The sequence below is a fragment of the Coffea arabica genome, chromosome 11e, assembly GCF_036785885.1.
Source record: "Coffea arabica cultivar ET-39 chromosome 11e, Coffea Arabica ET-39 HiFi, whole genome shotgun sequence".
NCBI classification, from domain to species: Eukaryota; Viridiplantae; Streptophyta; class Magnoliopsida; order Gentianales; family Rubiaceae; genus Coffea; species Coffea arabica.
In genome coordinates this window covers 50,491,891-50,519,004 of record NC_092331.1, presented here as the reverse complement: position 1 = coordinate 50,519,004, position 27,114 = coordinate 50,491,891, and the positions used below count along the sequence as shown (strand labels likewise).

At 32.9% G+C, this 27,114-nt stretch overlaps 1 protein-coding gene and 1 pseudogene across 1 annotated transcript; one reads left to right on the top strand and one right to left on the bottom strand.

Moving 5' to 3' along the window:
- Positions 1 to 659: 659 nt before the first annotated feature.
- On the bottom strand, positions 660 to 9,716 carry LOC113718427 (uncharacterized). Its single transcript, XM_072072115.1, has 6 exons — positions 9,326 to 9,716; positions 7,429 to 7,584; positions 6,258 to 6,332; positions 3,141 to 3,278; positions 824 to 2,919; positions 660 to 734 (listed from the first exon to the last, which is right to left on the bottom strand). The coding sequence occupies exons 1-6, from the start codon at positions 9,714 to 9,716 to the stop codon at positions 660 to 662; spliced, it is 2,931 nt and encodes a 976-aa protein (XP_071928216.1).
- Positions 9,717 to 14,714: 4,998 nt separating this feature from the next.
- Positions 14,715 to 17,094, top strand: LOC140021081 (UDP-glycosyltransferase 83A1-like; annotated as a pseudogene).
- The last annotated feature ends 10,020 nt before the right edge of the window (positions 17,095 to 27,114 follow it).

Sequence of the window (27,114 nt, the reverse complement as noted above, 5' to 3'; positions counted from 1 at the left end):
CGTTTGTCTTTTCTGTTACACCGAGTATCTACTACATAATAAGAACTAGGGGTGGACGCAGATTTGATTTGAGTTAACCCATTTTATCAAGTTAGAAATAGTTTGAACTGCTCTAATTTTCATATTGATACGATTTTTTTTTTGTAAAAAAAATAATTAGTGAAATATTTCCAAATTTTACAAGTTAATTAAACTAATAAATCAAGAAATAAAAAATTATTTCCTTGCTGTGCCACATTTTTATTAATCATCTAGTGACTAAGGTTGAAATCCCAAAATATAAAGGTTTTGAGTTTTAATCCCCCTCTCCTCTCCCTACGTTGCTTGAAAAAGGAAAACAAAAAGTTGAGCGACTGTACAATTTGGCTATTTGTATTGCAAAATCGCAACTTGATCATTCATTTGCTTTTGACCAATTAAAAATTATCCAAAGCCGCTCTAATCTTCATCTTCATACATTAATTAGGCAAAAAAATTATGTCTATTCAGAAACGAAATAGTAATTGTGCAAATAAAGAAAATTAAACCGCAAATATGAGAAAAGAAAAACTGTTGTGCAAAATATATTGGACATCAGAATTTCACCTCATATAGTTCCTCTTTCAATACTTGCAAATTTATTGAACCTTTTTCCAAATTCAAGAATCCCAATAGAGTAACTAGGACCAATTCATCTTCTTCTCATGTTCCAATTGAACACTTTCCATGTTTGCATTTTTTCTGAGGAACGAGACCTGCAATACTCATAGAATCTCGACAGGATCCAATAATCAATATAAAAAGACCATGCTCTTCTATAATAAGGGCTAACACAAAGAATTACCACTAATGAAATCACGATCACCATATATGAAGCAAAAAAGCTCCAAGCGAATGCTGCCACATCAATTGCACCATCAACTTCTATGTCTTGATCACCAACATTTTCAGGGTGTGGAGCAAAGGGGTTACAACTTCTCTCGAGCAATGGCCCACAGAGACCTGGATTTCCTCTATAATTGCTTTCGTCAAAGTTTGCAAACTGCCATGTATCAGGCACCCTGCCAGACAAGTTATTGAATGACACATTGAAGGTGGACAAGGTAGTCAATGATGCTAGCTCTGAAGGTATTTCACCACTCAAATCATTGTAAGAAAGATCCAAGCTCTCTGTTTGGTTCAACATGGAAAGTCTTGAGGGAATGGATCCTTGCAAGTAGTTGTGGGATAAATTTAATGCCCGGATATGTCTGAGATCACCAAATTCAGGAGGAATCGCTCCAATCAATTGGTTACACGACAAATCAAGTCCAGACATGAAATTTAATATATTCCCTGCATAGCGTTCGCTTCTACTTTTTGTGGTGAATATCACTTTTTCTTGCTCGGAAAAAGTTATAGAATAGTCACTCCAGCCTAACGTCATGTCCAGAAAATGAGATCCAGGGTACTCGGGGAAGGATTCACCCCCACCATACGGTTCATAGGTAAAAAATGCATCTTTGGAGAACTGCCCGCTGCCAAAAGAAATTTTGTTGAAGCATGTAGGCAGTGGCCCAGAAAACTTATTCTGAGAAAGATCCATAATTGTCACATTCTGCAGCTGACATAAGTGCAAAGGAATATGACCAAGCAATTCATTTCCCCCCAGTAGAAGAACCCTGAGCTCTTTAAGTTTACCAATATAGCGTGGTATACCGCCAGACAGCTTGTTGTAACCCAAATCGAGTGTCATCAAATTGAAGCTCCCAGACAGCATGTTTGAGATGGGCCCTGAGATCATGTTGTGATGCAGGTGGATGAACTTCAATGACGTAAGCTCGGAGCAGGCTGGTAAAGGTCCGATCAACTGATTTTTGGAGAGGTCTAAAAATGTAAGAGTCCGAAGTTTGCATATAGCATCTGGTAAGCTACCTTCTAGCAAGTTGGCTGACATGTCAAGAGCCTCCAATGATGAAAAATTTCCAATCCAACTGGGAATTTTGCCTTGAAAAGAATTGTTTGAAATATCCAGCAAATATAAACGTGGAGAACGAGATAATCCATGTGAAATGCTCCCAATAAAATGGTTATTATCCAAGTGAAGGAACTCTAGGCTTGTTAAGTTCGTGGACCCAGAAGGAAAATTGCCATGCAAATTATTATAAGACAATGCCAACATATAAAGAGCTAAACATCCAGTTCCAATTTGACCTGGCACCTCCCCTGAAAACTTGTTGTGGGACAAATCAATTGATATTGCCCTTGTCAAGTTTCCCAATGAGTGGGGAATATTGGCTTCAAATGAATTTCCTGACAAATTCAAGTACCACAGCAATGGAAAAGATAAACCGATATTTTGAGGAACCTTACCACTGACGTCATTGTTTGAGAGGTCTAATCGCCTTAGACCTATTTCCAGAGAATCATCCACAAGAAACGGACCCGTCAAAGAGTTATCCTTTAGAACAAGAACTTCAAAGTTTGTATTATTTTGCAGAAGCCAAGTAGGAATCTGGCCGACTAACTTATTGGAAGAAAGATCAAGAACATGCATTTCTTTCTGATAGAGCAGGAAACTTGGGATTTTTCGAGTCTGATTATTCAAGTTGCAGCCAGATAAATAGAGAGCCTTTAGCTGAAATGGTGGGGGCAGAGCAAGATCCTCAGTGTCGACATGTGAATCATTGTTCAAAGGTCCAAGTTCGAACACCTGAAGCTTCGAATGGTTGGCCAAAGAACTGAAAGAGAAAGAACCTCCAAACGGGTTACCAGAGAGGGAGAGAAACTCAAGGTGTATGAGAGGAGTAATAAGAGCTGCAGGTATGTTTCCGCTGAGAATATTGTTGAAGAGATCAAGAACTCGAAGAGACGTCAAGTTTCTGAAGCACATAGGAATAGGCCCGTAAAACTTATTGTCACTCAGTTGAAGTTCATCGAGATTCTTCAAACTGCAAATTCCTGTCCAAAAAACAAGTTCATTGTAAGCTTTTCATACAGTAATAGTTGATGCTAGGTATGACTTGTCAATATATAGCCAATTCAGAAACCATGAAATCATATGTTACACGCAAAAAAATTGAAATGTTGGTTTCCAAATTTCATCCGTTCTAGCTCAACATTTGAAAAGTAAATAGCAACTTCATGCAAGCAACCGAGCCTTTCACAGCCTATCTTATTACCTTGAAGGACGGAGGAATCATTAATACCAATTCTGCTCAAAGATAAGGCATTGAGAGAAGTTAAAGCCTCAATGTCTGAGAGTTTGTTAAATTTTGTATATCCAAGATTGAGTACCTTCAAGTTCTCCAGCTTCAATTCTGCAGTTCAAAACTTTATGTTAGTATTATAGTTTTGGATATATCAAAATTACATAACTATTGTTGCATCTCCATCCCCTATTCTATAAGAATTTGTATATTTCAAACAAGGTAAATTATGCCACAGGTCGATAAAATTTTCAAAGTCTTATTTAATCCACTATACTATTTTTTCACGTCAATGATGCATTGAACAGCTAAAAAGGATCAAATTGGGCTATTCTATCCATTTGCTCGATTAAAATAGACGAAATTCATTGCATGTGAGCTGCACACTCTGCAGGGGCAGCTTTGTCATTTGGTAGTAAAAAGTTGTATGGTAGACAAAGGGGACGTTTGATAAAACTAAAATCTAAAACCTGAAAACTAAAACTTAATTGAAACCTAAATTTACTAAATTTCATAAAGTGAAATATGTTTGATAACCAGCTAAATTCGAGCGCTAAATTAAAATATTTTATTTTGTTTTTAATTATATAGTTGAATAGTAATATTACGTTTTACTTTTGTATTATATTAACCTTTTAAATATCATTTTTTATACTAATAATCTGCATGCTAATAGGAAAAGTATGTTTTTTGTATGTGCATATGAGAAACAATTTGCAAAATTTAGTGTGAAAATGTCTATCTTCAAGAGAAGTAAAGTATATATTTTGTGTGTTTGATGGAGAGATTATGTTTAACAGTTCATGTTACACAAGAAAATACGTGTAGGAGAGGGAGAGAGAATATGTGTGTATCTGAGAGAGAGAGAGAGAGAGAGAGAGAGAGAGAGAGAGAGAGAGAGAGAGAGAGAGAGAGAGAGAGAGAGAGAGAGAGAGAGAGAGAGTTAAAACACAAACTAATCCTTGCATTTCTAGTTCTTTTAACAGAAGTGTTTTAACAAGAATGATTTGCATTTTTGAAATTTGAAGTAAGAAAAACTACAAAAAAAGAGGCAGCACAAAATACTAAAGTATATATTGTACTTAAGTTCTTTTACCAAACACCAGATACAAATAAAAGGTACTTGAATTTCTCTGATTGTTAGTCAATGGATTTCTGAATTAAACGCAAAAGAGAAATTTACATAACTAATCCTGTTAGCTAATCCTTTTATTTATGTTCCACTTTTCAATCGAAAGTTAATTAAACCTACTAAAACGAATGGAGTATTTCTAAGATACAGATAACATAAGGCAGATTTTGTTAATTTTGTGAATTTATTTTGGAATTTAGACATATTTTAACATCAAATTAGTTGTACAGATATTTCCATCCTATCCTTATAATCTTGGGGGAGGGGGACGGATGGGTTGGGTGGTGAAGTATAAGTGAGAGGTATCATATTCGAGTCCTCCTACTTATATCTAATCTTGAAATGGGAAGACAAAATGACACTTAATACTTCAAAGCATGCGATAGGATCCAAAGAAAATAGTTTCGATTCTAACTTATTCTAGGTAAAGGATAAGGAACCAGAAAATCCAGCATCATATAAGTTAAGAAGCTCCAATTTTTTCAGACAATTGCATTCTGCAGCAACAAGATGATCCAAGAACTCTTACAATGGGCAGATTCCACGCCCACAACCCTAATGCCTATAGATTGGGCTTTTTTATCTTTTCTGGTATATCTATACTTTATAATTTTGGTATATCACCACATTAAAAATAAAATTAACTAATTAACATCTTTCAGACTACTGCTCGCATGTTTGTCCACAGATAGTTATTAAAATGTAAACAACTTTGAATCTGTAAATTAAGCCACCCCTCTAATTGTGAACGTAAAATTGAAAAGAATAAGGTAATGTTAACAAATAAAGCTCACGTTCACATTTACAATTAAAGTTCACATTTAAGAGCTTTTAATTGGAATAGAGTACAAATAAATAATACTAAGTCATTATAAGTATAGATATTCATTTACTTCTACGTGAGAAACAAGAACTAAAACAATGAAGCGGAAAAGAAAAAATAGACAAACAGAAAGTCAAAGAAATTTACGTAAGGTCAAAGAAAGTCTCATAAAAGAATTAGGAAATGCTAAATTTCTTTCTTTTCGAAGAAATTCTGCTTTATATTCTTCTTTAATTGTTGGCCAATATAATATTTTCTTAAAATTTTGCAGTGACATTTTTTTTGTAAATTTTATTTCTCTACTTTTTTTTATGAATCAAGTTATTTTCTTACTAAAGTACTTCTATTATTTCTCGAAAGATTTTGGAGTGCAAGGACCACCTGTTTCATAAATGATATGTTTTGCACGTCAACAATCAGTAAACTTTTCTAAATTCTCATTTAGTCCATTTTATTATTTTCATATATGCAATGAGGAAAATGTTCCAAATGTAACGTGCAATTCACATGCCGTAAATTTTGTTTCTTTTTAATTGAAAAAATAAATAGAACGACCAATTAATTATTTTTAGGAGTTTAGCAGTTCAGTTGACATAGGAAACACTACAGTAAGCTAAATTAGATTTTAGAAAGGTTTGGTGATTGGTGATTCACTTTATCCTGAGTAGGACAAAAATGTACTTGATTTTTCTTTGGTAGTTAGTGAATGGATTTCTAAATTAAAATGAAAAGAAAAATCCAATTACTGATCCTTCTAGAGTCACAAATAGAGCTCCCACATCTTATTCATGTTCCATTTTGCAATTGAAAGTTAATTAAACCACCTAAAACGAATGGATAATTCTAATGTTCAGCTAATCTAGAAATTTAGGCAAATTTTGTTAATTTTAGGAATCTATTTTTTTATTGGAATTTGGACATAATATACATCAAATTATAGAAATAGGGAAAAGTACACAGATAGTTCTGTCCTATCCTTATAATCTTGAAATAGAAAGAGAAAATAATGGTTATACTCCAAATCATGTGACAGGATCCAAAGAAAATTATTTCGCATCTAGCTTATTCTAGGACTGTAATTTTTTTTTTTTTGTAAAAAAAAAAAAAAAGTATCCCAGTTCAACTATATACGTACCTTTAAAGGATATGGAACCAGAAAACTGATTACCACGTAAGTCAAGAAACTCCAATTTTTCCAGACGCTTGAAATCTGCAGCAAGAAAATGATCCAATTAGAACTCCTAGAATGGGCAGATTGCGGTCCAACAGCTCTCATGCTAATGGATTCTACAATTTTATCTTTTCTTGTATATCTATGCTTTATAATTTTGGCATATGCAAGATCTCTCACAACTACAAAGAAAAAAAAAAGATTAACTAATTAGCATCTTTCAAACAACTGCTCACTTGTTAGTCCACTGGCGATTTGTTTTGGGCAAATTATACTTTACCCCCCTATAATTTAGTATTTTTTTTTACATAATCCCTCTATGGTTTTAAAAACTTTATACAATTCTCTCATAATTTGAATTAAAGTGTCAAAGTAATGGAATCTGTAATTCATAATGGAATCACCTAAAATATAAAAAGTGCTTCTATGTAAAGTTTAAAATTATTTATTAACCACAATGGGGGTTATGTGTATATTTTGAAAACTATAAGGGGGTTAGATGGTAAAATATTAAACCATAAGGAGGTTATATGATAAAATATAAAATCATATGGGATTAGTGCATCATGTATATTATGTTTATATATTTTCATCACTTTAGTCATTTTAAATTTTAAACAAATGTTATTTCGACATTTTTGAAGGTTCTGTTACGAATGATTATTTCCGTCACTTTGACGCTATAATTCAAATCATGAGGGGGTTATGTATAGTTTTTGAAACCATAAAGAGGTTATGTACAAAAATGTAAAATATGTAAAATATAATTTGCCCTTTGTTTTCTTTCTTAAGTCCATAGCCAATTATTAAAATGTAAACAAACTTTGGATATGTGAATTAAGTTACCCTCTAATCCCATGCTTGCGAAGGTAAAAGGAAAAACAAATAAGATGCTTTGTAATTTGTTCCACATCAATAAAGTTCACATTTAAGAGCTATTAATTGAAATATATTACAAATAAATAATGCTGAATCATTCTAAGTTTAGATATTCATTTATTTCTACGTGCTGAACAGGACCCAAAACAAACGAAGTAGAAAAGCAAAAAATAGAACAGACGTAAAGTCAAAGAAAATTGTGTAGAAAGGTTAAAGAAAGTCTCATATAAGAATTATAGATAGTAATTGAATATACCTTCTATAGGAAACGATCCCTCTAAACCCAAATCACGGAGAGACAGCCTTTTAAGTTCAGTAATTGCAGTTATACATGGAATTATACTATTGTTGAAGTTGTTATCATCGAGGTACAAAGATTCGAGATTTTGCAACTTAGCCCAATTCCTGCAGCCTGCAAAGCACCAGTCAGATTCTAATAAACGGACTAAATACCAAAGAAACCCCTTTGGCTAATCCAATATACACATTTCCTCCTTGTAATTTGAGAAGGCACAATTTAACCTACATGGTTTTGGATTAAAGTGAAACTGTTAGCCTTTTTTTATTAAATTTAATAATCGAGCATAATTAAAGTTTTTTAATAAAAAAACAATGATGAAATAATCAAATTGACCTTTGGTTTCAAAATAAATTCCAAAATGACATCATCGCAAAAATTAAATTTCATAACAAAGCTTCTTCTTCCCGGTCCACCATTAGAGCTTTGCAGCGGTCCACCATTAGAGCTTCTTCTCGCCGGCAGCATCATCCAAAGGGAGCTGATCTATTCCTTCTACCAAAAGAGGTTTTCGATATTTGACTCTAAATAAAATGATGTAAGATTTAAAATTTTTCACACATTTATACTTTCCACGTCGGCAAAGATATAAATGTTTGCTGTTCGTTTTTGTCTTCAAAGTTAACTACTATGCATAAAACTTGATGTAAGTGGTAAAATTGTTGTACATTACACAAACTAATTTGTAACCGGTCACCCATTGAATTGAAAACTATTTGATAAATAAATAAGACACACTATCAAAAAACGTGGAAGTAAAACTTGGTTGCTAATTGACTAAAAGAAAATGATGGTAAGAAGCGAGAGTAATTCAAATTCAAAAAATAAAAAGTGTACTTTGTAATGCAATATCTTAGTCTCTTCTCTTGATCCATTCACTTTTTTCCCCATAAATTGCCTGTTTTTTTCTTAGAGACATCAATTTACTTGATGTACATCACACAAACTAATTTGTAAATAAATAAGACACACTATCAAAAAGCGTGGAAGTAACACTTAGTTGCTAATTGACTAAAAGAAAATGATGGTAAGAAGCGAGAGTAATTCAAATTCAAAAAATAAAAAGTATACTTTGTAATGCAATATCTTAGCAAAATCAAAACATATACAAGATTAAATTTTATATTTTACTCTGGAAAATTAGTAAATTGCAAAGTACAAAGAAGGAAAAGATTCAACATGGTGTGTGTGGTTTAGGCCAAGATTCAATTATTGCTGGGGAAAATTAAAGGATTTTCTTGCGGTGATGAAGAATGGGATGATTGGTTGAGAGCTGATTCAAAGAATGAATTAACAACGAAAGAAGTTTAAGATGACGGAGGCTTTCTTGGAAGTCTAGGGTTGACCAACTTTGACTAATACAAAGAACTGAACCCTTTAATCAAAATTGGTCCAGCCAAACCATTCATTGTTCATACTAACATCTCAAAACTCAACTTGTGTTGTTGGAAAAATTTATATAACAACATAATGTAAAAAGTTTGCTGTCGGGTAAAATAAATAGCACTTTCCTCCAAGATTAAAAAGTCAATCTAATCATTAGGAGCATAAAGATCCCTCCAATTGGATTGAATTTTCATTTTCTTGTAACTTTGCAATCAATATGGGATTCTCAAGCAATACATCACTAACTACACTTACTATATCTAACATTTGTACCACGTCAAGTTTAAATATTAACCTGCAAAAAAATCTTCTTAATTATTGTGGGAGAACTCTTTCATGAGATGGTGAGAATACCAAAATAGTAGATACCAAGAACAAGAAACTTCAAATTATACAATATAAACGACTACAACACTAAAGAAACCAATGATTTACCAATGATTTGAAAAAAAGATGGTAGGGTAGTTACCTGTCACTTCACCATTGAAGTAATTATAACTCAAGTCTAAAGTTCGCAGGTCCTTCAGAGGTATGAAAGTGCTCATGTTTACATACCGATCGGTCCAATCCACATACATATTCTCTGGCAAATAACTAAGGTGGAGTTCATCAATTCTCCCAGTAATATTACTACACTTGACCCGTTCCCAGGTGCAGCAATCATCATTTGCTCCATCACCTTCTTTTCCAGTCCACGAAGAAAGGATAAGATGAGCATTTGTAGTCACATTTAAGGAAGCTTTGAAGTCCAAGAGAGCATGTTTTTCTTCTAAAAAGCAACCTGAGCAAAGTTGTCTTCCATTGAGTATTATTGATACAGCAAGAGCCCATGAGGCAATCAGAATGGAATGACCGCGCATGATTTCAGTATGGAGAATTAGTGATGGAAAGTGTTGTAATGAAAATGGAAGGCAGGATAATTTATAATCCTGTATTCCTTCTAGTTGCGTATCCTCAACGAGTCAACTCAGGTTTAAGTCTTTAAAGTTGCATGCTCCAAAAAAAAAAAAAAGCCTTTAAAGTTGCAAAAAAAGCCTGGTCAGTGGAACTTAATTTGGCCCGCTTTAGTGGAGTAGACATTGACATTTTTTTTTAATGGTAACGATAGTGTTTGTATAATCTATTTTAGCCTAATTTAGGGGAAAGGAAGCCTAACCAACGGGAACCCACAAGTCTCTCTCAATAGTCATCTATAGACATTGACTTAAAAGAATAGTCCAGTGAGTCTGATTTAAATGTTCAAATCGGTGGCTGTAATAGCTCGAACTTAAAGTATGTTTCAAGACTGGTCCATGGCACGAAAACAAATAAATTATCAAATACAAATTTGATAATTTTAATGATTAATAAAAATTAGAACATTCTGTTTCTACACCGGAGATATTCAGTAGAATTTCAGTACACTTAAAGAAAATATGACTACTCGTACTCGTACTGGTCAAGGGGCAGTAGACAAATATTGAGCGCGTAACTCGCGCAAATGTTTTGGCTAGCGAAACTGAATGAGGCGATTACTGGTAAGTGCACTTGTGTTTTCTTGGTGGCTACTTCCTAGTATTTGATTCATTATTTTCATCTATCAAGTTAATGTGCATTATTTTGATTCATTAAGGGATTCTTCTATTATATTTTACTGACTTGAATTTTTGTGCTGAAATTTCAGCAGGAATGAACTGTGATGCCTTTTTTGTCCTTTGAAATTAGCATGCAAATGACGCAAAATAAAAGAAAGTTTATTTTGAATGGAAGACACTCAATTGTATCGTTGCGAAAATAGGAGATTAATAAAAAACACGTAATTTTTCCAATTGAAAAATTAACATAAGCAAAATGACCGAGAATAATCCACCCCTTGGAGACATAGAATTATCCAGCCCTTGTGATAAAATGTGGCATTTCGTCGATTTTTCTTTAGAGTCACAATCAGTGATGTAACAAATGCTATGTCCCACAGAAATATTACATAATTCACTAGTTTTTACCAAAAAAAGAAAAACATTTTGTTTGGATAGAGTGTTATTTGAAATAATTACTATAGTACTTTTTGTGATGTGATGTATGTGAAATAAAAAGATGATTCGAAATATAAAAAGATGAGTTGGAAAATATGTTTATGATTCAAGCAAAATATTATTTAAAATAACATAGTATCTAAATATACCTAAAACTAGTTGAATAAGTCTTATTTGGCTTAAAAAAAAGTCTTATTTGACTAATTCATGCTATATTACTTTTCTTCGAATGGGGACCCGTTTGGGGGTCTTTCAAGTTACAACTTGACCAATGATACTCCCATGTTCATGGTTGGAAATGTGCCAACAAAGTCCAGAATTAGCTATAGAGGTTCTTTCACATTCATGAAAGCAACGCCGCGGATTAACTCATTTATTATCGTGGTCCTTATATTGCGTTATTATTTTGAGCGCATTTATAGTTGTTGCTGTTTTTCGTATTTTTTTTATAAGAAATTTCTATTTTGGTCAATTTTTTTTGTATTTATCAACACGATAAATTCTATATTACAATTACTCCTACTCTATATTAGGAGGAGGGGGACACAGAGAGGTTGAGGAGAACCCGGTGAACTACCATCGGTTCAGATAGGTACTTATGCATTGACTGGCAAAATATTTTTAAAAAAGTAGGCCAAAAAATTTGATCCTTTGTTCACAAGTAGAGCTTTAATGCTCTGTTTCGGTCAATTTGGGCTGTGGAAATTGAAATGAAGTGCAAAGTCATCAAAATTGGAGCGCAGGTTGTGGGGACAAAGAATTAAAGAAAAGATGGTAGCATAGTAGCGGACCTTACACTTTACTTTGGAAGAAATTATGACTCCAAGTCCAGAGTGTGAAGGATATTACTTTGGTCTTAAATCCTGCAAATGTGAAGGATATTTTAGTCCTACGACTTGTTCAATATATTACTCAGAGTGTTATATTAGAAGGTGCTGATTAAAAGATTAAAGGTGGTGTTACCAGGGGCTGAGCTAGGATAGTATATTCAGTGGGTGCATAAATTTATTTATGGCAAGTAGTAGCTAGCAAGTAGCAATATATATTTTTAATAACCATCATAAGAGAATGGGAGGACCCTATTAAAATCCTATAATTCCCCTATTAATATCCTATATTAGGCGGAGTGCCCGTGCATCGTGCGGGTGTTTAGTGCCTGTCGTTAGAGAAAATTTTTCATTGGATAAATAATAGTACATTTTGGAAAACAATAATCATCAAATATGACAAAACTAATAATAGTACATTCTAATTGTAGCATATGCTTGTACAATTTATTTTATCAATACTTTTACAATTTTACCATTCCCAAAAGGTCCCTACAAATGTCAGTTGAAAATCGTCCAAGAGCAGATATAAGTTGTTTCAAACAAAGGAATATCCTCCAATGGCTAATTATAACAACGTGATATAAGTTGTTTCAAACAAAGGAATATCCTCCAATGGCTAATTATAACAACGTGTTAATTACACAACGTATTAATATATCTATGTGCTAATTGCACAACAAAAGCCATACTTTAATTAAATATGTCTATAACACCATTTCAATAATTATACTAACATATAATCTTATATGAGTTGTACTCCATGCAAAAACGATTGCAAAATAATTTTACATTCCAGAAATAGCTAGATGTCTTCATAAATCAAAACTTTAAATGTATCAAAATGAGCACATTTCGATAAATATACCTAAACAGATGCTACTCTTAATTGTACCTAAAGTTTTAAAAAAACTACAAAATATTCCACATTTCCAGAATGCCTCTATCTATGCGGTTAAAATTCGAACTCCTTTGACCACAACTCATTCAAATATTGTATAAGGAATTCGTTTGAGTACGAAGAATTTTTGTGTATAGAAAAACTCACTAGCGAATTGTACTCCTTAATGTATTGGGCTTGCACTGGTAGGAATCATTAACTAATAAATTATATCGGTTATTTTGCTTTCTTAATAAAGAATTGCTATCAAGTCGTTTATAGATACGTCCACGTGGACATTGTACAAGTTAACTGGTTAAGTATATAAAGTTTCTAGTACCCGACACCTAAAATGTCAGTGGGGGCACAATTACAAAGTAATAGGACAAAACTAAATAGGAAAATGATCATTTTCATCCCTTACCTTTTACAAAAATATTCTTTTTGTTTCTCATTATTAAAATAAAACAAATTGCCCTCCGGGGCTTGGTTTGGCGGTTGAGGTTGCTGAAGATGGAGTCTTAGGTCCCTGGTTCGAACCTTGCTGCCAGCAAGTTGTGGAGGGTGGGGAATAGTCTGCGGGGTCCACTCCCTGCGGGACACCCCTAAAAAAAAAATAAAACAAATAAAACAAATTCATCTTTCACATTTAAAAACTGAAACTATCACATTCCTAAAGTCAACTTTTAATATGAATCCAACCACCAACAATCCAATTACAAATTTCGGAGGTATAATTGATAGATTATTTGGTTAACTCAACTTGATATTTACATGAAATATAATGAACCCAAAAAGGAAAAATAAAAAATTATTACATAAAAAGAAGGATTAATTTTTCCTACATTGTCATTTTATACACTGATGGGTCTAAATACTTGCCACATCATTTCAATTTAAATTTAAATACCAAACTTTGTATGTGTGATAACATCTAAACTCGTAACTGTATACTCTAATAGCATATAAAAAGATTTTTTTAAAAAAAAGAAACCCTACTCTTCCAAAATAAAGAACGGCCATTTATGTTATAATTTTTTCCTTTTTTGGTTCAATAAATGTTATGTGAATGTGATGAAATTGACAGAATAATCTATCAATTCTATCCCCGAAATTTATTACTAGATTATTAGATGGTTTGATTCATATTGAAATTTGGATTGAGAGATGTTATCTATTCAATTTTAAATGTTAAAGATGAATTTGTTTCATTTTAAAAATGAGAGATGAAAAGAATATTTTTACGAAAATCATATAAAATCACATAATATATTAAGGACCATAGACGGATCTAGAGAACAGTGAAAGAGCAGACAAGTTCTAGAAAATTGTTTATTCCCCGTAAAATATGAGAATTGATTCTTTAAATATAAAAAGTTTTGATCTTATAAGATTTTTTTTTAAGATTTCTTTATTCGAATTCACTCTTTAGATATAAAATACTTTTGATCTCACAAAATTTTTAGAAGGCAGTGAGGGGCAATCAAGTCTTACAAAAATGGCAACTCCCCGTACAATATGAGTCTTCATTCCTATCAAAAGTTTCGACCACGCAAATTTTTTAAAGATTTTCCATTAATTACAACATTCAAATTGGTATAAAGCTTGCCCCTTCAAATTAAAAGTATATGCATCCAAACATTTCAAAGAAAGAAAATTTATTCACTTTTTAAAAATATCATGAGTTTTTTTTAAGAGTTTCAGCAGAATTTGGTCTCAGATTCTCTTGAGGCACAATCTTTAACTCAAAATATCAATCATGGTAACGAAGTTACAAAACTGAAACCTACCTTTCAATTATGGAGAAAATTAAAATAATAAAACAGTCTTCGATCTCAATCTGTCCCTTGCAATCCATCTTCAGTTTTTATTTCAATCTAAAATTATTGATTAGCAACAATTCCAAGATTGTGAAAAACCTTGACAGATACCAAAATCAGGACAAAGAAGGGTGCACTCAAGACAAAGGACACCGTATAAATTAGAGTAGATTGCCTCCTTCAGACTCAGGAAAACTTGACCACATATTGGTCATTAGACATTTGATGTGCCATGGGTGCTTTACCTAATTAGAAAAAGATGAATTTAACATATAAATAGGGACACCTATATGGAGATTTGTGGCAGTGTAGTGTAGAAGAAACAATATGGGCATTCCACATGTACTAGCCATACCTTATACAGCACAAGGTCATGTACTTCTCCTAATGGAACTTGCCTTGTGCCTAGTCAAGAGTGGTATCAAGGTTACATTTGTGAACACGGAATTTGATCACAAACGAGTCATTGAATCATTATCAGCTGAAGGGAATGTACCAGATATGATGCATCTGGTATCTATCCCGGATGGCCTGGAATCCTGGGACGATAGAAATGACCTGGGGAAGTTAACAAAGACAATTTTTCGTGTTATGCCTGCAAAGTTGGAGGCTCTAATGGAGAAGATAAATGAATCTGAAACTGACAAAATCACATGCCTTATTACTGATGAGAGCATTGGGCACTGGAGATCGTGAAGAAAATGGGAGTCAGGGCTGTAGCCTTCTGGCCTGCAGCAGCAGCTGTATCGGCTCTGGAACTCAATATTCCAAAGCTCATTCACGATGGAATCATAGACAGCTCTGGTAAGACTCCTTTCAGCATAATGCTTTTACAGTTTCAACACTTCTGCATAAGCTCTTAAAGTCCTCATAATCATGGAACAGTAAACAATATTAAGCTGACCAGAATTGGAAGCTATGAAGCTAGAAATTATAATGCAAGCAAAGTAACAAACTCATAGGAAACAGAATGGTGAAATTTGGTTGCTGCAAAATAGGTTGAAAGTTGAAAGCATATCCAAGTGAATTAGATTTTACCAATGCAAGAAAATTTTAGCAGCCCAAAAAAGAAAATATTGCCAAAACAGTGATTGCCAAATTTGACATTGGGTGTAGCAAATTTTGTCGCAGGAAGTGTCTTGAAGAACCAGATGGTTCAGTTATCACCTACCATATTAGCTATGGACTCTGCACACTTTGTTTGGGCCTGTATTGGTGATCCGACCACACAGGGAATTATTTTTTATGTTATATTAAAAAATATCAGAACACTAAAATTGGCTGATTGGATTATCTGCAACTCAAGTAATGAGTTAGAGACATCGGTCTTCAACTCGTACCCAGAAATGTTACCTATAGGCCCTCTTCTATCTAGCAACCGGCTTGGAAAATCAGTTGGTTCCTACTGGCCTAAAGACTTGGATTGCTTGGTGTGGCTGGATAAACAACCAGTCCAATCAGTCATTTATGTTGCATTTGGGAGCATCACAGTTTTTGACCAAACACAGTTTCAGGAACTGGCTCTAGGCCTTGAACGCACCAATATGCCATTCCTGTGGGTTGTGAGGCGTAATTTAACAGCAGAACCAAATAATGCATATCCAAAAGGCTTCAAAGAGCGAATACAAGGACGAGGAAGATTATCCAGTTGGGCACCTCAACAACCGGTCCTGAGTCATCCTTCAGTTGCCTGCTTCCTCGGCCATTGTGGTTGGAATTCTACAGTTGAAGGTGTAAGCAATGGTGTCCCTTTCCTCTGCTGGCCTTACTTTGCAGACCAGTTCACTAATAGAAGCTACATATGTGATGATTGGAAGGTTGGATTAGGATTGGAAAAAGATGAAAATGGAATCATTGCACAAGGAGAAGTTAAGAACAAAATTGAGCAGCTAGTCACTGTTAAAGGCTACAAGGAGAGGGCCTTGGATTTAAAAGCAAAGGTTATGAATAGTCTTAGAGAAGACGGATGTTCTGGCAAGAATTTCAACAACTTTGTCAAGTGGATTAAGGATGATTAGAACAACTATGTGTTCTCTGAGCACGCTTGACTGACACTTATCAATACAATTTAGCATTGATTCCACTCTACATCAAAGTATTTAGTATATTTTTTTCCTTAAGATTTTGACTTATGCTTTTGCATTTCATTTTATAGCAGGTAATTCAATAGTTGCTTTTAAAATTTTTTTAGAATTTCAAGTTTACTTTTCTTGTTTGTTTATGTAATACCCAAGTCTTCATTTTGGAGATTTTAAGAGAATATCAATAAAGTTTTTGAATTCATTTTTAAGACTAAAGAAGTTGAGGGTTGGTGTGCAATTAAGCATTATGTTGGAAGAATATATTATGGTAGTGGGAATTCCTATTTACCACCTTACCAATTTCATTTCTTTTCTTCTTCTTCCTTCAAGTCTTCCACATTCTCTTCTTCTCTATTCTTACAACAAAGAAGGATTCAAGGAGAATCAAAGCTATGTGAAGGGTGTGAAGCTTGGGAGCTCTTCTTTGTCTACTATCAAGGTGAGGTTTAGTTCTTGGCTATAGTTATGGGTTAATTGGTTTGGAAGAGTAGATTCATGACTCAAGTTTGGAAGAATCTTGGTAAGAATGTATGTAACTTGTGATTTCTTGATTTAGTTAGATATTGTATTTTTCATGGCCAAATATTGAGTTTAAGTTATGGATTGGGTGGTTATTGAGTTGATGGTGATTAGATCATGAGTTGATTGTTTGTGTGTGGGTGTGATCATGTGTAGTTTGATTTTGGATTAAGCTTACTCATTTTGCACTTGGAACTTGGTTGGGAAATGGAAATTAAGGTTGAATGGTTTTGGATTGGAATAATCTCTTGTATATCTTGGTATTGCACTTATAATTAAGGATTAGACATAACAAATAGAGTGGATATTAGGTAATACATAGTTAAGAAAAGTTTGAATTTCATTATTTCTACAATAACAGTCAGCCCTACATGACTTTGAGAAATTGGTCATAACTTTGTGTAGAAATTTCAGAATTGAGTGATTTTATTGCGTTTGAAACTAGATTCACAAACCTTTTCAGTTGTATGAAATTCATATTTTGATTCTTTCCCTATTGATACCAGAAAATTTGGGAAGTGGGCTGAAATTCTAGTTCTGCACTGTACAGTAGTACTACAAGTGTCCTGATTTTTGAACGATGATAGGTCAGTTTGTGTTTCGAATCACAGAGTAGTCTTCGAGGCATTATTAGTATTAGGAGTCTAGTTTCAAATGGTACTAATTTTGCAGCATTTCAATGTGTATAGGTGAAGTTATGTTTGTTTAACTAAGCGCATCCAAAGCTGGAAATCGTATGTAATAATGCTGCTTTGAACTAGGTTCTCTTCTTATAGTTGTGGGATGAATGTTTTCTATATTTCTCATTTCACGGGTCTCGAATTAAGTAATTTGGAATTGTTTATAGATGAGAAGGACATGTACTACGAGGATTGGTTGAGTTAAGTTGGGTATTGATCCGTTGGACCGAAGTAAGTGGTGCATGTATCCTTTATCTTTTGAAAGCTATTTGTTTAATTGCTAAAGTGGCATGACCATGTATAATTTGTGATATTTGTTATTACTCTTGGCATGGTCATTTGTGAGGTGAAATGCTATATTTGTTGAGTTCTTGTATAAGCGACTTTTGATGGGACTAGTTCCTCACATGTAGTTGGTATAAGAAACGGGCTAACCGTGTTGTAATTAGCAATATAAAATAGGCTAATCGTGTGGTAGTTATCACTATGAACCGTGTTAATCGGTTAAGTTAACAACTGGATATCTATGGTCATTTGCTGTCTTATGGTTTGAGTTCCATTATATTTGTGATGTATGATATGCCATTGAAATGTTTATAATGACCATGTTCGTATAAAATTATATGTATGAGTTAATGATGTTTGAAATGTACTATGTATGTAACATGCTCTTGCCAATAATGAGATGCATGCACTACTTATTGAGTGAGATTTCGCTCACTCCTTTGCTATTATTATGCAGTTAATGATGAGTTCATTGAGGTGGACCTTGATAGCTCGTGAAGGAAGCAATGGAGATGGAGATGGCTTTTGGTTAGAGAATGACTTTTGTACCTCTATATAGGATACTTTATGATAGGAGTGGACTATTGCATATATTGTAGAAGATTCGATCTTGAGGTGAATGCAATTGCTTTGGAAATTTTCTGCCTTATGCCTTTAACTTTATCTAGAGCGTGCCAATGTTACGTTCCGGGTACAGGGCGTGATAGTTTAGGTGCTAACTAACTCATTGTTTGTCACTTTTAGATGAAACAAGCAAATATGTGGCAATATATTTACAATTAATGTAATTAAGCATATTTATCTGGGCTAATTTGTTACAATAAATTACTAATTTTAGGAATATTTTGTACAAGTAAAAACAAATTCTCACATTTAAGCATATATTTGTGAATACATGTGATAAGTATCTATTTTGTGTGTTTTATCAGTGTTTTATTATTTAGTTTTGGCGTGTTTTATTTATTTTTATAGATAATTAACTAAGTTTCTAGTGAAGTTATGCATTTTGTGATTTAAAGTGTGAAAATTGCATTTCTATGAATAAAAGTGGTGAAAACTTCATGTTTTTATAGGATTAATGATTCAATCATCAAATGGAGTTAATTAAAAAGATAATTGGATGATTATTGATGATTTGAAATAATTTAAAGAAGACATGAAGTGTAAAATGTTCAAGAGATGAAATGTAATCAAGAATAAAAGGATGGGAGTTTTCCAGCTTTGACAATTTATGGTATTTCAACTATATCTTGAGGTACACACATTGGATTGAGGTGATTCTTAAACCATTTTGAATTAAGAGATAGATCTACATTTCTTGTGAAGACCTCGAAGTCCAGTTCAGTCGTTTTCATTGTTAAAATGTCAAAATACAGAAGTGCAATTTTGTTGTCGAAAGCTGAAATAGGGGATTGATTAGTCAAGGGTATTTTGATCATTTCTCGATCCACACAACTCTAACTTGGATGATTCTTGGTGCGTTGGAAAGATAACTCAAATGAGTACAACTTTCATGTCGTGTACAAGAGCTAATTCAACCTCCATCAGCAAAAAAATATCAGTTGAAATTGGACAAAAAGCAGAGCAAAGAGAAGACTTGACCAAAAATGAGCAAACCTGCAAAAGAGCAAAACGTGAATACAATACGCGGCCTCAGGTCATGTTTTCGAGGTCACATATTCTTTAATGTCAGCTGCAACTTATGTTTTGTTCACACCAGCTTTTTGACCCATTTTTCTGCAAGAATTTCGGTGGAAACAAACCAGGACAGCTGCCAAAGAGCTTTACAACTCAAATCTAGCTTGTTTATGTGCTCAAGGAGAATCTTAAAATGATTTAACACTTTGTCTTTTGCTTGAATCTCTTTATAAATAGAGGCCTTTGGAGAACATTATGATAACTTTGGAAGGTTAAAGAAACTCCACAAAAATGTAATCTTCACTAGTTTTTCTTAGTTCAGTAATATAGTATAGTTATAATAGTTTATCCTTCTTGTATTTGTAGTTAGATTTGGATGAAAAATTAAGGAGCAAAGAGGGAGAGTTTGAAACTTATGTGATAAGGGTAACTTCTCTTCTATCACTTTCTCTTTTCTGTTTAAGTTCATGTTTAACTATAATACAAGTTTGGATCTTGTTTTCATCTTTTTCATGTTCAATTAAAGTTTATACTTAGAGTTATGGATGAACTTGCTATATCTTGTTAGTGATATTTATTTGGTTATTTAATGATATTATTTTGAGCAACTTATTTATCACTTGGGCTTATCTAATCATGATTAACCGGCCATTAGTTGTGATAATCTTAAAGTGTTAAGTTTGCAATGAGAATTGGAAGTTAACACTAGGCTCAAGGCGTTAATAAACCTAGGGAGTTCACTCACGAGGATATAGGAGCACCTATGTAGTTTTGGTGACTTGTTTCATGCAATTTTATAAAGGTAATTAATTGTAACTAATTTCATAATCACGAAAGTAGGTATATCTCAGTTACAACTATAGTTGATTTACTACGAAACTAGATTTTACATACATTAGGAAATTATGCCATATGTAGCCAAGATAATAGCATTCACTTAACTAGTAATTTCATTTGTAAGAGTAGTAAAGAATTTCATACCTCTAGGAGCCTTATATTGTTATTTTTGTTACTTTTATCTTATGTTTATAGTGTAGAGTTAATTTCTTGCACTTGTGATAGTTTAAATAATAAAGAAGTTAAAAAAACATCGGTAATTGACAATCTTCTATGTGGATTCAACCCTTAATACCCTATATTCAATCTCTACTCGTATACTTGCGAAAAATTACGTATAGGGTATTTAGGATTTTATAAATGTCAAATTTGACTATGGATGAGCTAATTGATATATGTATACTCTGTGCTCGTCAACATGATTAGGCAAGTATCGTAAGCTACTACATTGGATAAGGAGATGTATCAAGCCAAAACCGTTCATAAATTTGCTGAATAATTTGTAGGCTTAATTACATTTTGCTCCCTACATTTGAGCCCTTGTAACACTTTGCCTCCCTAAACTCCAAATATATACACTTTACCACTAGTGATCAACCTTTTGACGAGATTAAGATGAAATTATATTTTTCATAACCAAAATATCCTTGGCTAATTTTTAAATACACATAATAATTATAACATAGTACTAAACACGTTTTTCTTTAATAGTTACTAAATATATTTAAATACAATTACACTATGAATTTGATCTTTTAGCACTAAAATAAATTAGATAATCCACAAAAAAGAAGTCTAAGCAACTCAATGTGTTTTTTCTTAATGCTTATATCAATACTTATTTTAAATGAAATAAAATTAATTAGTGCAGGAATGAAATTTATTTGCTTATATTTTTTATCGTAGTACTTTTAATGTGTTTTATATTAGATAAAAATATCATTAAAAAATAAATATGTATTGAAAACATGATTTTTGTCCTCTTGATAACTTTAATTTTGTACTTGATAAAATGAGACGAGTTTAAGAATTTAGAGAGTAAAGCATCCACCACAAAAATTTAAAAACTAAAGGAAGAATCATGATATAATTTAAGGATGCCAAATGAAATTAACCCTAAATAAATCAATAGTCTATTGAACGTAGTATGACAAATCATGTGATAGGTTGCATTTTTGTCATTAATTTTATGATTGTTTCCCCTCTTATTTTATCAAATATTACATTAATTGATAGATTCTACTTATTTTGATAATTGGTATTGGTTGTAGGGATTTGGAGCAAAAAGGAATTAAAAAATGTGATTTTCACTGGACTTTTATGCTGTTTAGCGTGGGCGCGTCAAGATCTAACTTACATGTCTAGAGACTCGAGATTTGTCACGTGATCTCCAAAATTCAAATTGAAGTTACAAGATTCGGATGATGGATAGTATTTGATTTCTATTAGGACGCTAGCTACTTTGTCGATTATTGAGAGGATGAGATTTGTTATAATTTGATTTGGCTAAGTAATAGTGGTCTACTAACAGTAGGAAACAAGACCAAAAAGGCATTATCGTTTGCCTTTATCTTTTCTTTTCCTGGGAACAGGAGACTACCACGAGTAGTGGCAGTAGATATCTTTTATTCCTTGCAAGAAACAACAGAAACGGCTAGCTCTTCTTTTCTTTTCGAGACTTCATCTCGTATTCTTGGAAAATGATTTTGGCGATTAATTCCTATATTTGGCGCATGGCTTTTTCTTTGGATATGAACTAAGCTTCTCATTCTAGTCGAGAAACAATGGAGAATTTGGTTCATCTAAAATTGTGAGATCAAATTAATTATATTTATTTCTTTTATTTACTAGTAATTGTATATTTTCTGATTTATTTCTTATGGTTGTTACATTAATTGGATATCCAAGCCCGGAATTTAAATTAATTTAATAACTTAAAACCAATTAGAGTAGCTAAATCCGTAATTATTTAATTGCTGTAAAATAGTGGTAACTGGCATGATTGAGCTTGTGTTAGGAAAATATATGAGCTAATTTAAAATAACTCTCATAGAGCGTTATTTGATTAGAACATGGCTCCTCTAACTCTTAAGGCAATTAGAAAATTGAATTCTAAGGTCATACCTAGGATTATTTCTTAATTAGGACAGTGATTAACGGTCGTACCTTAATCACCAGTGAGGAGGAGTTGACTTTCATCATTTGTTTGGCAGCTATAACTTATTTATCAGTTAATAAATGGAATTACTATTGCGTCAATGATCAATTGAGTGAACTATTTCCGAAGTTATTTCTTAGCTAGAGTTATTTATTATTGATTCAATTTTAATAAATTGTCATTTATTGTTTTTTACTTGTTTATTTTATTTGAATTGTTTAATTATTTTCATTTTTATAAAAATCCCTCCTGTAGACACCAAAAAAAGTTTTTTAAAAAAATTATTTTTATTCGTTTTGTTATATTTTATTTATTTTATTTGTCTCTATTTATATTTTTATCTTTTCATCTCATTTGGTTTTTATTTGATTGTTTTTGCAAAAAAAAAATTAGAAAGAAAAGAAAAGGAAAGACAGAAAAGGAAAAATAAAAGAAAAATAAAATATCAGATGTTTGTTGGAAAAAAAAAATCTGGGATCCACAGCACGCGCACGTGATCTTCCCCTCGAGCTGCATTTTTGTAGCAGGAACCGTATACTGCAGCTGGCATTTTGGGGCAATTTGGATACAATTTGTTTTTTCCATTCAGGTGGTAAGTGCGGGGCTGGGGGGGGGGGGGGATGGGCATCCGTCCCACATCGCTAGGATGTGGGTTCTTTAACCTGGGGTTAAGGTCCACAGGTTTGCCTTCCAATTACCAATTGGCTGGATAGGTAAGCTTTGTGGGTTCCCCTTAGGTTACCGTTTCGGTCCTCTTAGCTTTAACCCTCGGTCAAATATTCATTAGTTGGGTGTGTGTGTATTATTTCGTCTCCGAGAGAAGAAGGATACAATTTGTTTTCCCTTTCTTGCCTCCCAAGCTTAATTCATACAAGGACACCTCAACTTCCAATTCTTATCCAAAAAAACAGCTGGGAAATTGATCTAATGGACCTAAAGAGAACCACAAAAACCCAGCTCAATCTCAGCCTTTCCTCTGAGGGTTTTGATCAATTTGGCTCCATTTAAAAGGAAGAGAAAGGCTTGAAAATGCAGCCATTAGGGTAAGAAAGAGAGGGGAGAGCGGCGGAAAAAGAGGAAAGGAGGAAAAGAGGAGAGCAGGAGAGAGAAAAAAAAAAAAAAGAAAACTTTTTCTGGAAAAAAATTGGAACCAGGCTGATGAACCAGCCAGATTCCTTACCAAATTCCGGTGGCGATTTTAGTTTTTTGTGCGAAGTCTTGATTTCTGCACTATCCCTGAAGGCAGTAAAGAAACTTTTGTTTGAGAAGAATCTAGGAAAAACGTCCCCAAGCCAGACAAATCGAAGCCCAAATTAGTGAGTTTGTCAAATTTTGAGGGTTTTTGCAGCAAAGTTGGATTGACAGATTCAGCTTTGGGAAGTGTTTTTTTTTTATTTTTGTATTTCCCCACGTTTTTTTGGTGCTATAAAGTATTAAAGGTAATCCTTTGCATCTTTTTACTTTCGTATATCCTCAGATTTGCATCGAATATGTTAAAATTTTGCTGCTGCACTAGTTCTTCTAGCTTTTCTTCTTTTCTTCTTCTGTGGTTTTCTCCTTTTTTGCACCCAATAATGTTGTGTTCGAATGTTTAGATCTATTGTTAGTGTATGGGTAATAAGATATTGTGTGTTTAGAAATCATCTGACACAATTTCTCGGTGGATGATAAGCCTCCAAAGTTGCAGCAAGCTTCGAACAGATTGCATGGAAGTTTAGAAATATTGCAACTTGACCCCTCAACCTTTACATAATTATACTAAGGTCCAAAACTTTGTAAAAATAAGTCAAAATTTCCCATTTCAAGCCTTAATCTTTTTTCTTTTTTTTTTGCATATTTTATGTAGGCTTTTGAGTAAATTATTTCAGAACTTTAGCATATAATTAGGGACTAAACATTTTGTTGGCTTTTATTTATTTTGGGAATTGGTAATGTTACTTTGATTGGGTTTTGGTAAATGGATTGATTTTATTTTCTTGGGTTATCACACGGGCTTTGTGCCCAAAGGCAGCATTTCGATTGGACAAGAAGCCAGGCTAGTCCACTCTTTCCCTTTGGAATTTTTAGTTGGGCCAAGGGTTTCTGACCCAAGGAATAAATAAAAATGGTCCAGGCTTTGTTTCTTAAGAATCTGACACGAAAATTGTAAATCTAGTCCCTAGTCTTTGGAGAAAATTCACTGTGGCCCTAAAACGTTGAATTTATTTCAATTAAGTCCCTAATTTAATTGCGATTTGGTCCCAAACTTTATTATAATTTGACCTCAAACACTTTTCAATTTTTGCAATTTGATCCCTGATAGCTTTGATTTCTTAAGTATAATTGGTTTATCTTCTTTAACTGTTAATCATGCCTCATTTAAATGCTTTTAATTAGTAAATCTTAGGAATTTTATGGTTATTTATATCCCTTTATAGTAGTGAAGTGAATTTGTCATATGTTTACCTTTTTTTTAATTGTTAATTAAATTGGTGCCTTGACTATTTTGTTGATTTTGGAGTATAAATAGGGCAAATCCTACCTGATTTAATCGCTACTTCAAGGAAAGTACTTTCTATTATTATTTTAAATCCCTTTATGTGTTCCTATGTGTTTTTTATGTATGATTGCATGTTTTGAGTGCTTTTTATTGTATTTACTCATTTTATTCATTTCAAACTTTTCATTTATTATATTGATTTTTGATGATTATTTTGAGGGCATTTAATGCCAAATTATAATAGATAGATGTTCACGAAATGTATGTAGCTAGATTATTTAATAGATGGATTTTATTTTTGCCAAAAATATAATTAGTTAGATGAATGTAATAGTTAGGTTATTATTTTTTAAAAGGAGAATTGTAATTTTGGCTCCCAATCTATAGTCCATGCGCAGAATTAGTCCCCAATCTATTTCAAAAATCAATTTTGGTCCCCAATTTATTCAATTTGTGAGAAAGTGGACAATTGATAAAATTTCTTCAATTTTAGTTGAAACCAAGTAGTGTGAGATCATGTGCCGGCACTTAAACCCCTTTTTTCAAATTTTTTAAATTTCTAAAATGCATTTTTTAATATTTTCAACTTTCTCTTGACTTTTGTTTTATTAAACAAAGACATAAAAGGCAAAAATTTACTAATCAAGCAGTTAATAATTATTAGTGGAAAAAATCACATAATAAAGAAATCAGCAGAAATACCAACAAGAAAATTGCCAACAATAATTTTCTTTCCCACGCCGTTAGTCTCTCAATTATAGCATTCTTAGAGTTCAGGCTTTGCAACAATTTAGGAATTAGAGCAGTAGATCTTCTACACATTTTTGGATCATGCCATTCAAAAAATTGCAACTTTTCCTCCGTCACCCATCACAACCAACATCATAAAGTTTTAGCGCAAAGGTCAAATTCATCAACCAAAATAAAAAACAGAGAACCATTCCTTCTTGATGGCACAGGTGAAATTTCTTCTCCTAGAATTGTTATCTATCCAGGATGTAACCATTATTGCTCGCTGCTTGCAGTCACAATTTTTCATTGGTTCCATAAGGACCTAAATTGAGAATAGAACTATAGAAGAACAAAGTTCTGCCTAATTCTTGCAAATTTATGCCAAAATCAGCAATTTTTGTTCTCTAATTAGAAAGTGATTGAGGCTCCTACGGTATGTTCTTGAGTTGGACAAGAGAAAATAAGGAAAGAAAGAAATAGAGGACATCGATACCCCTATTTATTTTGTGATTTTTTCCACTAATCATTACTAACTGCTTGATTAGCGAATTTTAGCCTTTTATGTCTTTGTTTAATAAAAAAAAGACAAGAAAAGCTGAAAATATTAAAAAATGTGTTTCAAAAATTAAAAAGTTGAAAAAAGGGGTTTTAAGTGCCGACACATGGTCTCACATGACTTGGTTCTAACTAAAATTGAAGAAATTTCATCAATTGTCCACTTTCGCACAAAATTGAATAGATTGGGGACCAAAATTGATTTGTACAATTGATTAGGGACTGGTTCTGCACATGGTCTATAGATTAGGGACCAAAATTACAATTCTCCCTTTTTTAAATTCCCCTTTAAATTGTAGTTAGGGCCCTAAAATGTAATAGTTAGGTATTTATATGCGTTTATTTTCTTGTTGCTTGCATGCTTGGGTGCTTATGTATTTATTCGATTTCTCTAGGGCGTTTGCATCTAAATATTATGCTTATGTGTTATATACTCTATGTGCTTTATGTGTTTATTTACTTTGACTATGTTTTATAAGATTTATTTATTTATAATAAATGCATGATATCACCACATTAGTCTAATATTAGTTGTGGTCTCTCTCCCCGATTTCTCAATGCTAGTAAGAATTTATAGGCATGAGTTAATTCAGTACTAAACCCTTAGGACCGCCTAGGCGCTAGAATCACGTTTTTCCATGACATTTATTGCATTTTATGCATGTTTTCATTTTAGGATCTTTTTTTCTCATATTGCATGATATTTCCCCTCCTATTATTCCCTTACCATCTATATGTTTGGACCATATCATTTA